Raw genomic sequence first — 15,848 nt, 5'->3', positions numbered from 1 at the left:
GTTAGCCTGCATAGAATATTAAAGTCCAATACTGAAGGGTGAATTACTTGGTTAATTCCATGTAGCTGTCAAAACACAAGTAGCTGTTACTAAATTTGAGGTGCAAGCTGTTCTGTAGGGCCTCTTGTCTTTGCCAGCCCTTGAACTGCCCTGGTGGAAGGAAAGCCCATCAGAGTCTCTCCTGTGTTTCCAAATTTCTGTTTCTGGTGGCTGTGTGCCTACTCTGGCATTCTGTTGGCATGTGCTGAGTTGTCATGGAGTCATGAGTGGTTTAGGAAAGATCATATAGTTCCAACTCCCCTGCCATGGGTAGGAACACCTCTCATTAGACCAGGTTCCTCATAACCCCATCCAACCTGGACTTGAACACTGCCCTACCAGGGATGGAGCATTCACAGCTTCTCTGGGCAGCTTGTTCCACTGCCTCACCACCCTCCTGGTAAAGAATTTCATCCCAACATCTAATCTAAACCTGGCCTCTCTCAGTTTAAAACAGTTGCTGCTTGTCCTGTCATGGGATAAAGTCTGTCTTTCTTATAAAACCCCCCTACATACTGAAAGGTCACAATCAGCTCTCCATGGAGCCTTTCCCTTTCCTGGCTGCACAACCCCACCTCACAAGGGAGGTGTCCCAGCCCTTCCAGCATCCCTGTGACCTCCTCTGGACCTGATCCAGCAGCCCTGTGTGTGTTGTGCTGGGGTCTCACGAGCGTGGAGGACAGCAGGAGAGCCAGAACAGGACCCCAGCAAAGGCAAACAGCACTGCCGTGTCCCAGAAAAACAAGATTTTCACATAATCACCGAACTGTTGGGGTTGGAAGGGACCTCTGGAGATTGTTCACTCCAGCCCCCTTCTAAGGCAGTGTCACCCAGAGCAGGTGGCACAGCAATGTGTCCGGGTGGGCTTCAGTATCTCCAGGCAATGAGATCCTACATTCTCCCCTGGTCAGCTCTTCCAGGGCTCTGCTACTCTCAGTGTTAAGATATTCTTCCTCGCGTTGAGGTGGCACTTCTCGTGTTTCAGTTTACGGCCACTGCTCCTTGTGCTGTCGCTGGGCAGCGCTGGAAAGTCTGGCACCGTCCTCCAGGCACCCGCCTTTGAGATATTTGTACGCGATAATGACATCCCCTCCGAGTCTTCTTTTCTCCAGACTAAACAGCCCCAGCTCCCGCAGTCTCTCCTCTTGAGAGAGATGCCTCAGACCCCTCCTCATCTTCCGCGCTGGGCTGTGCCGGGCTGGGCCCCTCCACAGGGCCCCGCGCCCCCGGCCCGGCTGAGGCCCTGCCGCGCTCCTCCGCGCCACCAGGGGGCGCCACCGCCCCGCCGGAGCCGCTCTGGCGCCGCTGCTTGCGCGGGGCTCGGCCATGGCGGCGAGCGCCAGGAGGGCCGTGTGAGCCGAGCGGGGCGGACGGGACGGGACGGGACGGGACGGGACGGGCCGGGCGGCGATGGGGCGGGGGTGCCTCAGTCGGGGCAGCGGGGTGGGGGGGCCGGCCGGTCAGTGAGCGGCGGCGTGTTCCCGCAGGTACCCGCTGTTCCAGAGGGGCGGCCCGCAGCTGCGGATCTTCCGTCCCAACTTCTTCATGGTGGCCGTGCGGCCCGGCGTGCCCCAGCCCGAGGACACCGTGCAGTTCCGCGTCTCCATGGAGTGAGTGCGGGCACGGCAGCTGCCTGAGGGCTGAGCGCTGGGGGGCCGAGTGCCGCGGCAGGGAAGGAAAGGGCTCCTGCAGCGGGCAGACCTTGCGGAGGGCGGCGAGGGCACTGAGTTAATGAGGAGCTTTGCGTGGCTCCTCTCCCCCAGTGTGAGTGAGGCTCAGCCTTCCCAGGGACGGGCTTGGGAAGAAGGAAGTGCCTAGAATTTGATCCAGGGTAAGCAAGGTAGTATCCAGTTATTTGTCAGGACTCTTTCAGCCTGACCAGTTTGCTGGCACACATTAGAGCCCATTAGACTGTGGCAGGTTCTGGTAAGATCAGCAGCTCCTACTCAGAATAAAGAAAGATGTCTCAGGTTGGGCAGTGAGAAAGCCTGCTGGACACAGAATATACCTGGCAGTTTGAATGTTGAGGCTACAGAGGATAAATATTTGACAGTTGTTACAGTTTATGGATCATAAATCGCTGTAGCAGTGTGTGGTCTAGGTTGAGTTTACACTTTCATGTCATAAATCTGTCTTGGTTAAAGCAAGAAGACATATTTATTCCTCAGTATCAACCAGTCTCTAGTTTATTTTGTTTCAATATTTACACTTTTTTTTTCTTTCTTTCCCCATAATGTTTTTTCATTGCCTAGAATGACAAAATTGGATATCAGGAATTACCTTGAAAGAATATACAATGTGCCAGTAGCTGCTGTGAGGACCAGGATACAGTATGGTAAGTGCAGTTGAGTAATGCAGAGGGATGATTACAGCATCCCTGTGCAGCTAGAGTAGACTTTTTCCTTTCAAAAGGTCTGTTAGATTTCAGCAGACTTTGGTTGCAGTGGTTCCAGGTGCTTAGCTGGTGATGTCTTGTAGCATAGTTGTTTCTTCATCCCTTCAAATAAACATGCATCACTTCATATTTGAATGCTGTGATTAAATGATGATGTAAGTTTCACTCTAAAAAGAAAAATCTGACTTTAAAAAGGCTGATCATGCTGACAGTTACCTAGCTTGTGCTTTAGTAGGTGGTACTGTTTCTCTTTGAAGACCAGTGGGTGTCTCCCTTCAGAAGGAACTGCTTCATGTGTTTTAATGCAAGTAGTAATTAAACTTAAATTCATCTGTAGCCTTCATTTAAAAAATGAGCTGAGATTAGCTTGCATGCACACACAGGAGGTGCTATGGTCTAACAAAAGGCAAAGTTTGTAGAGCAAAGAAAAATGCTCTGTTGAACCAGTAGATAATGTCAGAAAAACATCTTGACAAACTTAAAGGTTTTTATCACCTGTTGTTACCAAATTTCTGCTACAGACTGGAATGTTTCCACTTGTGGTATTTCTCTCCTGTCCAACACGTAGAAACAGCAACAACAACAAAAAACCACCCAAATGTCCACCAAAAACTCAACAAAAAAAACAACCCAAGAGAAAAAGAAAAAACGTTCCTAGTTTAACCCATGCTGAATTCTGACTTGGAGGCAGAGGGACTCATCTCTAACTGAAATAAGATAAATTTAGGTGATGGCAATGAATGCTTCCTTCCCCAGAGCTTCTCTGGCTGCAGTTTGGATGCAGTCAAAAATATTTTTCTTTTTTTTAATGTTAATTTACATTTTTGATTACCAGCAGTGTAATTATTGGATGGAGAGTGACTTGTTGGTTAGGACATCTTTGATAGCTGGGTTTTTCATTTTTCATGTAGTGACTCTATGAAAGGAATTGTCTGTTTATGATGGTAAGATAAAGGATGATTTTAAAAGGAATAGGAAAAAAGACCTGTAGTGGTGAAAAATGGAGGATAAAAGAAAAAGCTTCAAAATAAGGTTGTAAAACTCTTAACTTACAAAGGAAGGAAAAACCCTGGAAGTATCATCTGTAATATGCTTGTGTGAAAACCAGAATTAAATAAAGTCATAAATACCAAACACATGTAGTTCCAAACAGCACTGAAAAATAGTCATGCTTGTCCTTATAACCATTTTGTCCCCCTCTGCTAATTTTAGGTGATGGTATATGGTCAGGGATTAAAGAGGGTTAGAACTCTTTATAATCTGAGATCTTAAATGTCTGCCTAACATGAAGGGGTGAGTTGTACTTCTCACTTCAGTTGTGACCAGCATGGTTGGAGGAGGTTGAGGTGCTTTAGTTTGTTTGGATGTGGAATATAATATCCTGGAGCATAAACAGTAGATCCAGCTCATCAGCTGAATAGTAAAAATTGTCAGGTTTAAGGCTACTTAGTGGTAATTTTCTCCTTGTCTTCCTGAAGCTGTGGATGTTGGGAGAGCAGTTTATCACCCCTGGCCCCTACTTGGGAGACTTTTCTCCTTGCTTCTTTGCAGACTTTGTGTGTGAAGGCACAGTGGCAGCAGGCTGGTGTTGCCTTGTTTCCCTGCCTGTAAATGAGTTTCAGTACACCACCAGTTTCAGTACACTTTAATAATTGTGGGACTGTGCTGGTAGTGAAGGAAGAGTATTCTCTTAACAACAAGTCAGAGATAGCCAAGTCCCTCCTTCAGCTTGGCCTTGCTTTGGAATGTTCAGAAGTCCTGGGAAGTAAAAGGTGGGATTCTCTTCGTTCCTGCAGGTGCAAACAACAAGAGGAATCACAGGAATCAGAGAGTGAAGAAGCCAGATTACAAGGTTGCCTATGTACAGCTGGTGAGTTGAGTTAACATGGACACTTGTGAGGAAAGAGGAGGGCACTGTTAATCAGCCAGCTGAAAGTAATGGCCAGTGAGTTGTCCTGGTTGGCTGAATATTTCTGCCAATCCTCTAACAGTGAAAGTTTCTTTTAACACATTCCAGAATGTAAAGAGATTTAAATTGCTTGCTCTAAAGATCAAATTCAAACAAAATAAGTCCCGTGTTGGTTTGAGGTCTGTCTGTAGGTTGTGGACTGATGTCATAGGGTTCTGCTTTGCCAGAGAGTTTCATGCTGACCCTGTACTCTGTGTGCTGGAAGGTTCACAACTTGTGTGGTTGATTGCTGAAATGTCCAGTAAGTGAAAGAATATATTGTGAGGATAGGGAACTTCTTATTAAAGGTCTTTGAATTTCAGAGAAGACTAAGGCTTATTCCTTGGAGAGCCCTTAGTCATGTCTAAACAAGCTTGCTTTGTGGCTGAAACGGACTCTGAAACATACATTGGTTGCCCAGTGGAAAAGGAGCTTCATGTTCTTGTAAATTTCTTTCATAACAGGACCAATTTATAGTTTAAACTTCTGTCAGGCTTACCTGTCTTTATGCAAAAAAAGCAGTGCAACCAGTGACAGAAAACCTCTTCACATACCAAAATGACATTAAAGGGATGGTATTTATGGTTGTAAAACCATAAGCTCAAAATTGCAGTTGGCAACATAACGTCACTGTTAACTCTGTCTTGGGACAAGGATTCAGTGTTGGAGGAGCACTCTCTGACTGTAAAGACTGGCCAAGATTTCATATGGACTTGAGGTCAAACTCAAGAGGCACAAACAATGGGAAATCTGATTTTTAATATTTCAACATTTAAATATGCTTAGAAGTTTTTTTTCTAAGCCCCTTCCCAGAAGGGGAATAGAAAGAAAAGTGAGGATGAGTGTTCTTCTAGACAGCCCTTACCTAATTTAAGAGAATAGTGTAAAGTGCAATGTTACTAAAAAGTAACAGTTATATTTAGATGAGGAGTAACTTTGATTTACTCTGCTGAAGTTAAAGGCAACCTCATCTCTGAGGACTTTACATCATGATTTCTAAAACACACATTCATTTTTTTCAAGGAATTGTTTGCTTTGGTGAGCAGATTCTCCCTCCTGGATTGTCTGTGCTAGGTTTTTGTTTGCTGGAGAGCAGGACTGCATGATTAGCAAGTGAATGCTTGAATTGATGATGTTGTATCTCACAAGTTGCTTTCTCTGAGTGTTGTTCCTTTTAGTAGGTACTTGCAGGTACTTTCCATTGCCACAGCCTCCTGCTAGTGACTTCCTTGCTTTTAGAAACTTGTTTCCCAAGACTGAGGCAGACATGGGTCTCTAGTGAACTGTAGTTCAAATTCTGTTTCACTGTAATGCAGTCTTGTGTCCTGTGTCTGCTGAGGTGAGAAGGAGATAGTGTGCAACCCATAGATACTCAGGGGGAAGGAGTGGGAAACAGAATCCTGCTTCTCTGTTGGACTAAGAGGTTTAAGGCAGTGCCTTTGTGTGTTTATTTCACATTCAGCCTCTCAACCTAGAATAATTGCCATAACCTTAAGGGTTGGTCAGCCCAGGTGTGGAGATTTACCTAAATGAGCTTGGTATTGGAGGCCGGTGCACAGGAGTAGTTTGGTTGTTCTCCAGCCTTCCATTTTGTCTTCTGGGCAATGCACAGAGCCCTGCTGCACTGTGGCTGAGCTCTCATAGTACATGGGACAGCAAGAGTCCCTTATTGCCTTACACTGTAGTTACCATAATAAATTCTTAAGGAATGCCATGTTTTCCATCTCTTCCATGAGCAGGGTCAGGGGACACTTTTTGGTGGTGTTTTTCATGTCAAGGGAGGGAATTGTGACCGTTCACTAAACTCTTGCCTTTGAAGCTTGATGTCTGTGTTTTTTCCTCACCTCATTCCTGGTCTCTTTGGTCTGTTTTATTTCCTATTGTTGTTGTGGTCTGTTAATTTTATCAACATTTACGTTTCTTTATTCCTCCCCCTTTCTCTTTTTACTTTTGTTTGTTGCTTTTCATCACTAGCTCTGATGTCTCAGACAATGAGCTCCCAGCTCTGTGTTCGCACCAGCTTGAAACAGTGGATGAAGCCAGAAACCCAGTGTCATTTCTGAATCTGAAGGGTTTGCCTTCGTTCTCATTCATGGTGTGATCAGGCCATTACAGGCCCCATGCAGTCCATTGTTACTATCTGCCTAATTTAGGAAAGTCTTTGGTAACCACTGTAAAATCCTTATTTTCATGAGAATTAATTTGCATCTGCCATGAGTCAGAGTAGCTGGGCTTTCCCACCATTTTTACCAGCTGTGTTTTCTCTCATTAATCCAGTTTCAAGTTAAAACTGCTTATGACTGGAAAAATACGAATGTGTTTTTGGAAGCTCTTGGGTTGATCTTTCTGTTGCCCACTAGGTGGAAGTATTGCTCTTTCCAGTGTGACTTTGCAGCTGTGGTGCAGTTTACCTGAATGAAATTGAGTTCATTCTCATGAGCAGTTATGTTTCTCTGCTCCATAAACCATCACCTTATGTGTCCCAGTGCAACACACACATCCTTTGACTTACTGTGAGTGTCTCAAAGGTGGAAGGTGTATGAAGTCACAGTCAACATGCCCTTAGGTGTCAGACTAGTGCCCCAGCTGTTCCACATGTAAGCATTGTTGTCCTTTCTTTTCCAAATACTATTTCTTGGAGATTCAGAGCTGTTTACTTTATTCTCAGGCGGTAACTGGACAAATAAGTGATCTGTCCAAGCATAATATTTTCACACTAAAAAAATACCTCAAATCATAGAAGGCTGTGGATCAACAATATCTTGCCATTCCAGAGCCTGCTTGCCTTTTTTCCCCTTTTGGAATGTGGTGAGAAAGGTTTAAGTTAGAGACTTATGGCCCTGTGTATCAAATGCTACTTTTCTACACTGTTCTATTCTTTAAACTAAATCCAAGTTTTATATCTTTGCAAACTAGATAAAAATATGTGTAATACAGCAGCTTTTCTACTTACTCCAATACAGCTATAATTATTATAATGAAAATTAAAAAAAAAAAAAAAAGAAGAAAAGAAAGCCAGTGGGAAACTTTGCAGTTGCCTTAACATCAGGGAAATTAAAAAAAAACAACAACATCCCCTCCTTCTCCTCCTTCAGTGTTCTCACTGGTTTAGCTTAACAGGTGTTAGTACCCGTGGGAGCACAACTGTAGACAAGCCTCTGGAATCCAGACCTATTTTTAATTAAACCTGTTTTGAGAAATGGAGTGGAGATGGCTGTAAAAAGGAGTCTGACCTTGTCAGCGTTAGGACTAACACCTATTTAGCTGCTTGAATGATGGCACCGGTGGGAACATTTTTGCAAATACTTTCTCCTCAACCCCCGTTTAGAGTATCCTGTACACTCACAGTAGTTAACCTATTTGCACATCAGATGTGACAGCAGTTTTCTTTTGAATTCAGAGGAAACTTGGATGATCATATGCAGTGTTGTTCCTGAGTGGATTTTGGAAGTTGCTTTCTGTGCTGTTTTGCCATACGTTTTTGCATCAGATGTTACCACTGCAGTAGTAGGAGAATTGTTCAAATGCCCTGGATTATTAAACTTAACTGCATTTGCTGCTACTGCTGGACTGCATCCCGTGCTTTTGGGAGTCCAACATTTTTGTAGTTAATGATACAATAAACATCACTTTTCTGTTAATTCTGAAGGACAGTAGTAAGTGCTTCAATTATCCAAATAACCAGAAGATCTCACAGTTGTTTACATGATCAGTGTTTGCTGCATCATTGCTGCACAGTAATATCTGTGCTGATCTTCCATTTCTAAACTTTTCAGGGGACTCAAAGGTCAGAGAAGTATAAGTGAATTTGTGCTGGGTAATCCTTCCAGCAGTTTTCTGACGTGAGGCTCGGCAGTGGAAAGGCCAGCACTTGACTTCAGAGGCTTAATTATGGTCACTTAACCTCTCATTAAAATGAATGGAGGCAATCTGTACCACTCCTGTGATAACTCCTTAGACAGACTCCAAGAACAAGGTGTGTTTTCACCCTTTCTTAGGACAAAGGTTTGAAATCTAAAGGGAAAATACATGTTTGATGCTTAGGTCACTTTTTATCGTGAAGGATGTTACTAGCATTTAACAAATGAATCCTTCTAAGGCCTTGTATATAATTCACTTTTACTTTTGGGTAATGCTGAATTGAGGATTAGAGGAGTAGCAGCTTAATGGGTCCCATTTCTGTTATCTGAACACTCTCACTTGTGAGACCACACATCTCACTTGTGCATAACCTCAGAATTTGTAGGAAAAAGGAAAATCTCTGGGAAAACCCCAAACTGAGAACAACAATGTATAAAATCATCATGTTGCCTTTACTTTTTTAGGTGTTCATTGCCACCTCTGACCTGCTTTGTTTGGGGCTTTTTGTTCCTTTTTTAACAGTATCGTAAGGCTTCACTTGAGAGTGAGGTGAACACATGGTGGTAGAGCTTACCCTGACAAATTCCAGAGTATCAGGGGATCACTTCACATTGGTGAAAAAGATCTTTTGCTGTCAGTGCACCACTCAGTTCTATGCAAAATTACTTTTTTTCCAGTGTCTGTCTTTTTCACAGGATTTTCTTTTAGCACAGCTGTGTTGAGTAGAAAGGTGATGTTATCTTCTCCCCTTTTCTCTGTGCTTCTAGCTAAGGTGATCATGCTGGCAGAAGTTCTAAAGCAGAAGCAAGTTCTAGCCTTTTTAAAGGTTACTTCAGCTTATGATAATTTCAGTAATTCAGCAATTAAAGGGATAAATAGCATACAAAAGGTAAAACTATGGACAAATGCAAGATTTTCAAGTAAGGCAGAATCTTCCTTTCCGGTTGGAAATGCCAGCACTCCATGTTCTAGCAATTTGTAAACCAGATAAACCCTGATGAACTTGGTAACAATTGCTTGCTTTATTCCAGCGAGGATTTCATTGAGGATGCATTTATCATATGGTTGTCAGATGGTTGCTGTATAGAAGGAAAAGCTTTTGCAAAGAAGAAGTTTAAGGAAAAGCAACACTGTGTAAAGGAGTGACAATCCCTCTGTCCCTTTGGTAGGCTTTTTTTTAAGGAGGTGGCATATGAGCTTGAACCTCAGTAGCCTCTGGCATTATGTGGAAGATGCATTGAGTGTAAATATGCCTGGACAGACTCACAATCCTTTATGTAAGTTGATGCCTTTTGGTATTTTTGAAATTTTGAAATACCCAAGATACAGGGTTCTTCTGAAAACTAGCTACTGAGCATGCACAACAGCTATTTTTCATACAGCTTTCATCACTCCAGAGCCTTACAGTGCAGTATTACTGCAGAGTATTGTTACTTAAGATTTATCAACCTTCAGTTCTCAGGGTGTAATGTCTTGGCTGTTTCAAATCGTGTTTGGCTGCCAGCCAAAATCAGAATTTCTTCACAAAACAAGAGCTGGAAAGAGCCAACTAGTCTGTGCTGATTTTGATTTATTAAAAGACTCCAGATACAGATTGACATTTTCAGCTCAATATTTGACTTCCACCGGCCTTGAAATGGGAACTGTGAGCACTTTGATAAACAGCTTAAAGGTTTGTCTGGTTTTGCTACAGCCTCTGTGTGTGTCTTTTTTTTCTGGTTTTGCTACAGCCTCTGTGTGTATCTTGTTTTCTTTCCTCTTTTTAAAATAATAACAGTTTTGCAATGCTTAGTGAATTACTGTGGATGTTGTTAGTATGCTTTAGGGACAGCTTTCCTGCATTCTCCAATAAGGGAAATGCATTGGTCCTGGAAGCATACCAGGAAGGAAAGAGCTGCATAACAAGAACAGTCCCTTACTACACTGTTACCAATATAAATAGTTCTCAGATTTTCAGTGGAGGTGGTGTGCCTACCATGTCAGCCCGAGTTGTTTTCTGACTTGTTTAACTAAAATGGCTTCCTCTCCAGGGCAGACAGGTGTGTAGTATGGGCCCTGTCTGTTCTGTAGGCCCTGCAGGGCTGAGTGACCTGCCCACAGCACAGTTAAAACACAGACATTTTTTGTAATATTAGCAAATTCCTTTCCAAATGTTTCAGTGTGCTAAAATCCTGGGCAGTGCTTGGCCTCAAGGGTGCTTGTTGCTGATCCTAGTACAGGAAGAGGTTGAGTAGGCTGCAGCTTTGGGCTTGCTCAAGGACCCTGGTAAGGCCAGTTTCTGTGCCATGAAATGGGACTGTGCTTTAGCTGTCAAAGAACAGCTATTATGAGGATACCTGTTGGTAATTTAAAGGTACAAAAGAGCTGAAACCCCAGAGTGTACACCAGTGGAAAGGAAAACCTTGATATGTTCCAGTTGAGCTTATCCAGGCTAAAATCAAGGAAAAAGCAATGTACACAGCAGCTCCCTTGTTGTTTTTGTAGTATGGTCAGGCTCTTAGGAAACCCCCAAGAAGTATGCACTACAAAAACAACCGGAGCATTGCTGGGTAGAGTTGGTATTTTGTAGATTCCAGTCTGGATAATCTCATCTGGGATAACACATGGTTTTTTCTTTCCAAAGCATATGAGGTTTAGATTTTTTCACACCTGTTATTTGCCAGGTCGAGTGTTTATGATTAAATAAAACATAGCAGACATTCAGCTGGGTCAGGGACATGGTGATGGTTCTGTTGAATTTATTTATGTCATATTTCTGATCCCAGAATGAAGAGTAGGTATGCTGGGGAATGCTCCTTTCATGTCCTTTATGGAACCATTTCATAACTGAGCCTCTTGTTTGGATGTATTTACTGCATAAATTTAAAGACTGGCTGATCTGAAAAAAAGTCAAACCCACCTGTTTTCATCTGAAGCAGTTAATGCTTTTCTTGAGATTTCTGTATGCAGAATGCTGCCAAAGAAGTTAATGTATTGTAATGTTTGTAAGTGTTTTGGAGAGTAATTTCAGGGTTATGGGTGGTCAGTTAAAAGTGTTATTATGCAAAGTCCCATACAGAATGGAAGGGCTGATATTGTTGAGTTTAATGAAGTTGTGCTTAGAGCAAACACCACTAAAAATAAGTAGGTAATGTTAATGGGATAGTACATTTCCACAGAAAAATGGTTTCCTGCTGTTAGATAAAAACCAGAGACCAAGCAAATGTTTATTTTTCAAGTGGGAGACATAGATCTGATGATGATGTTTCACTAAAATGACTTGTCTGTTAGGCAGAATGACTGATGCAGATGTAATCACTTTAATCTCATTAGTGATATATTAGACAGATTGTTCCCACTGTAATTGTTTTACACCATAGTCTTTTTATGTCTGTTGATAAGAGACCTCTGATATCTGTTATTCTGTATTCCCACATTACACCCTCCAATAACAGCTGCTAGTACTGCTCTCTCTTATCCTTAGCTGAGATCTAAACAACTACAACCACTACTCATATCCTGAGTGTTAACATAATGAATGCCTGCTCCACTGTGTATTTCCCTGCTGGTGGTACTTGAACAAAATCACTGTTTTGCTCATCTTGCTTTTACTGTATGACTCACACAACATCTCTGAGTTGATTCAAAGTCTTTGAAGAGATGTCCATCTCCTGATCATTCATCTGTTAAAAAAACCCAAGATGTCAGTATCTTAAGTAGCACACAGGAGGAGAGGCTGAAAGTTAGCTTTTAAGGAGAAGGGACGTACATATATCTTGGGGATGTGGGTGGAAAGAGATTTTGGGAGGTCACAAGGTACAATTCTGCGCTAGCTGAAAATTCAGGGTGGTGTTACACCCTAAGATCATAGCTACTGCAGAAGGGCTGGAATGTCTCTCTGACGATTTGTTTTCTCTTTAGGGCCAAGGACAAACCTTTCAGTTTCCCAACCTATTTCCAGAGAAAGAACAAGACACAGAAACTCGCTCTTTCGATGACTACAGGGATAAATATATGGAGAAAGAGAAGCAGAAGGAGGAGGGTGACCCCAGACGAGGCGGAGTCCCTGATTGGTTTGGACTTTGATGTAACAAGCCAGCTGCCTTCCTTTAGGCTCAGAGGGATTTTGATTAGCACAACTTGCACTCTTCTCTTCTCTTCTTGTAATGACTGAATGTTTATTCTTGAGCAGCCCTTGCTAGCATGTCTTTTTTTCTGGCTGTTTGTACATGACTACAGCAAAATTCCCTTGAAGAAATAAAAAGGTAAAATAAATCTGACTGCACCAGGTCTTTTGTGTGAGCTTGTGGACTGTTTCTAGAATGTGGAATTCCTTATTGTCATTTCTGACTATGAGAGTGTCATTGTGCTTACCTTTTTCGTGCTGCTGTAGGTTGTTTTGAGTGGAAATAGGCTATTTAATTTACTAGGATATGGGCAGTTTGTATTGACTAGAATGTCTAAAAGTCAAGATAGGTTAGTCAGAAGTGGACATGGAAGTGTAGAAAACTGGACTATAGGCTCAGGATGTAGGGTTCCCTTATTGTCACTTACTGGGTCCTACTATCTTATTGCCTTCCTTGCAGTGACCCCTCCTGTCCTACAGAGATGCATGTGATCTTAATGTACTCCTGTAACACTTGTGTGGCACTTTGGGGACAGGGTTTATAGGACAGGTTTGTGACTGTGCACATATGTGTTTGATCCCCTTAAGCATCGAGAAGCAGACAAAGGTGGTGCACGTCTCTGCTTGCTGTTGTGCAGTGCAGGTAGCTGTCCTCTGTGACCAGCCTGCCTTAGGAATGTTTACTGGCATAGTTGTGCTGGTTTCCTTCCCCACTCCACAGCTACCTTGCAGTACTGGCAAGTGTCCTGTGTGGACACAGTTGTATTGGCATGGAAATGCTTCTGCCAGTGTAGCCTGTGTTGTGATGAGGACTAATAAAAAGACTCTTTTTACTTTTTCTGGTGTAACTCCCTCTGCTTCCAAGTTACTGATGCCAGCATAGTGGTAGAACTGCCACATTCAGTGTTTTCATTTTTTGGCTCTGTGGCTGTTTCTCCTCGCTCTGATGAGGATATTTCCTCTTTTTCTTTGTCAAGTAATGTGCTCTGCTGTTGTGTCAAAAATAGTGGGGGAAAAGGAGGGCTAGGAAGGAATTCACAGATGGAGAAGGGTATCTCTGCAGGCTGTTTGCTGCAACACAGCACGTGCAGGGTTAAATGTATAGCTAATGTTCCCCTGGCTTTTGAATTCTGCCACTTGGAGCAATTGGCAGGGTAGTGAGTGAGCCCATGCCTTCAACGCTTCTACCCGGGTGCTCTCCTTTATTGTTCTGTGTCTCAACTTCTTGTTTGGACAGCTAGCAAGATGTTTACAAGGAAACAGCTGTTCTCCAGAGAGTCAATCCAAGTAGGATTTTACGCACCCCCTTCTGTTCATTAGTCACCTCTTTATCCCTGCTACTTTCCTTGTGCATGACAGTCCACCTCCTTCTGTGGTTTGCTGCTTACACCCCCCTCTTTGTCCACTTTCCAAGGGGGATTGTGTATGATCTAAGTTAGCTGGTACTTAAACAGAGAGATGCTCTTAGAGAGGAGGGAGATAAGGGAGGATTTGCTACTCCCAGCCTGCCAGCAGAGTTACAATAGCAGATATGGAAAAATACTGACTTCACTGAAAACAGTTCATGTGTTTGGCATATCTGCAAAGGCAACATTACCAGAGTTTTGTAGTGACATGTGAAACTCCAGGTTAAATCAGGAGCTGGCCTGCAGATTTAAAGTAGGGTGACTGAATTTGTCTGGGTGCAAGGGTCTCTGCTGTACACAGTCTCCTCCTCCCCCCACCTTTGTTTAATACATTTTTTAAAGGAGCTGTTTCTCAAACTCCCAGATCAGTATGGTGGTGACCTACATTGCAACTGAGGCTATGCTCCTTCAATATAGTATTATGGAATTTGCTATTTGTTCTTCACTGTCCTTTGTGGTTATTTCCAATGTGAGTAACTTGATCTTTTTCACCATAGTGAAGATAGAAAGGGCTCATCTACTGCTTCCTAAGTGGTTGGTCAGCTTTGAGCAAGCAGACAGTCAGGTATATTAGTTCTGGATAAATGAGGCTGCATTAGGTGAAACAGCAAAGATAGATTTAACCATCATCCTCTGCCTTCCCTATTAATGGTCAGGAGGTGTTGGACTTGCCAGCTTCTGTACTGGTGTTGAGGACCCAAGGTGAGTGAAATTTATTTGCAGTCCCAAATGTGCTCTAGGCTCTGTGAGTATCAAAAGCCCCTGTGCAGGTCTACCATGTTTTGCTACTTTGTGATTTCAACATGGGCAATTAATTTCTAGCTCATGTTCAAGGCAGGTTTCTGTTTAGAGTAGCACGAAAGGGAAGAGATGCAAATACACCCATATCTGTATGAAGTTGCTGTAACCAAATTCTGCCAGATACTCAAGCTGCATGTAATCATATTTTTGACTTGGAAGGGGCCTAAAAGATCACTAAGTTCCAAGCCACTGTTACCTGGGCAGGGACTCATTCCTCAATGTTACCAGCTACCTCTAAAACATTCCTGTGAAGTTAAGGTAAGATTAAAAAAAAAAAAAAGAGCCAACATTATTTTGCTGTAATGCTCCCCATTGCTATGGAAGTGGGATTAAAAAGCTCTTGAGTCTTTCCCAGTTGAGCAGTGTTTCTGAGGAAGTGGTAGTGGTAGATATGATCTGGTGCTTCAGTGCTTCACAAATCCCATCCCCCAAGCTGTACAGGTGGGCTAAAAGATAACAGAGAGGATACTTTAATACAAAAGCACAGATTATATCAGGTGTACCAGAGAGAAGTACAGCAAACCAGTGCTGAAACCAGGACAGGGTCTCTGAGTTTTTTCTGAGTTTTGTTCAATGTGTTGTGCTCCTTCCAGCACATCCTGATGTTTGTTTTGGGTGATGTAAAGGGTGAGCAGCTCCTGAAGTCACATCTACTCCTGCTGTCAGAGGTGTTGAGCTGCCCTTGGCTGTGTCAGTGGCCATACCTGTGGGCCAAGGATGTGCATATACACATGAACAACTTCTCTGAGGGCCAGAGTAATGCCTTGGTTGAAGAGACTGATGTTCACTGTGGTGCAGGAGAAGCCAGGTCCTGCCCTTGGCGTGCACAGCTCTGCAGCTGCTGCTTTCTCTGACGTGCAAGGGAGATGCTGAACGCAGTTTCTTTCCTCTCTGAACGTGTGCAACCCCCGAGAGAGAGTAAAGTGCTGGAACAGCCGGCGGATGTGCTGTTGGCTGTGCTGGCTGGTCTGGTGGAGAAAGGCATCTGGCCATGCTGAGTGGGTGCTATCCCAGCAGTACCATCCAGCTATCCCAGCAGTACCAGGACACTTCAGAGGGAACATGCAATTGCTTCTGGTTTTTCTGAAACAAATTGCAGAGACAGTGCTATCTTAAGTGACTCCCTTAACATTACACCTTAGAAATAGTTTTGTATTGTAGGTGGTGCTCGGGTAGGCACTAGGGATAGGTTCCTGCAGATAACAAGGTTACTGAGTCTTGTAACCATTTGTTATCACCTGAGCCTTGCTATGTGACCGCAAAAGGTTCAGGACAGCTGTAAGTGGTTAGATA

General features: G+C 43.2%; 1 protein-coding gene across 1 annotated transcript; it reads left to right on the top strand.

Moving 5' to 3' along the window:
* Positions 1-1,290: 1,290 nt before the first annotated feature.
* Positions 1,291-12,507, top strand: MRPL23 (mitochondrial ribosomal protein L23). Its single transcript, XM_054634972.2, has 5 exons — positions 1,291-1,391; positions 1,527-1,649; positions 2,292-2,374; positions 4,231-4,304; positions 12,144-12,507. The coding sequence occupies exons 1-5, from the start codon at positions 1,366-1,368 to the stop codon at positions 12,306-12,308; spliced, it is 471 nt and encodes a 156-aa protein (XP_054490947.2). The 5' UTR covers positions 1,291-1,365; the 3' UTR covers positions 12,309-12,507.
* Positions 12,508-15,848: the final 3,341 nt, after the last annotated feature.

The sequence above is a fragment of the Agelaius phoeniceus genome, chromosome 6 (genome assembly GCF_051311805.1).
Source record: "Agelaius phoeniceus isolate bAgePho1 chromosome 6, bAgePho1.hap1, whole genome shotgun sequence".
Taxonomy (NCBI): domain Eukaryota; kingdom Metazoa; phylum Chordata; class Aves; order Passeriformes; family Icteridae; genus Agelaius; species Agelaius phoeniceus.
The sequence above is the reverse complement of the archived record's forward strand: the minus strand, read 5'-3'. Positions and strand labels throughout refer to the sequence as shown.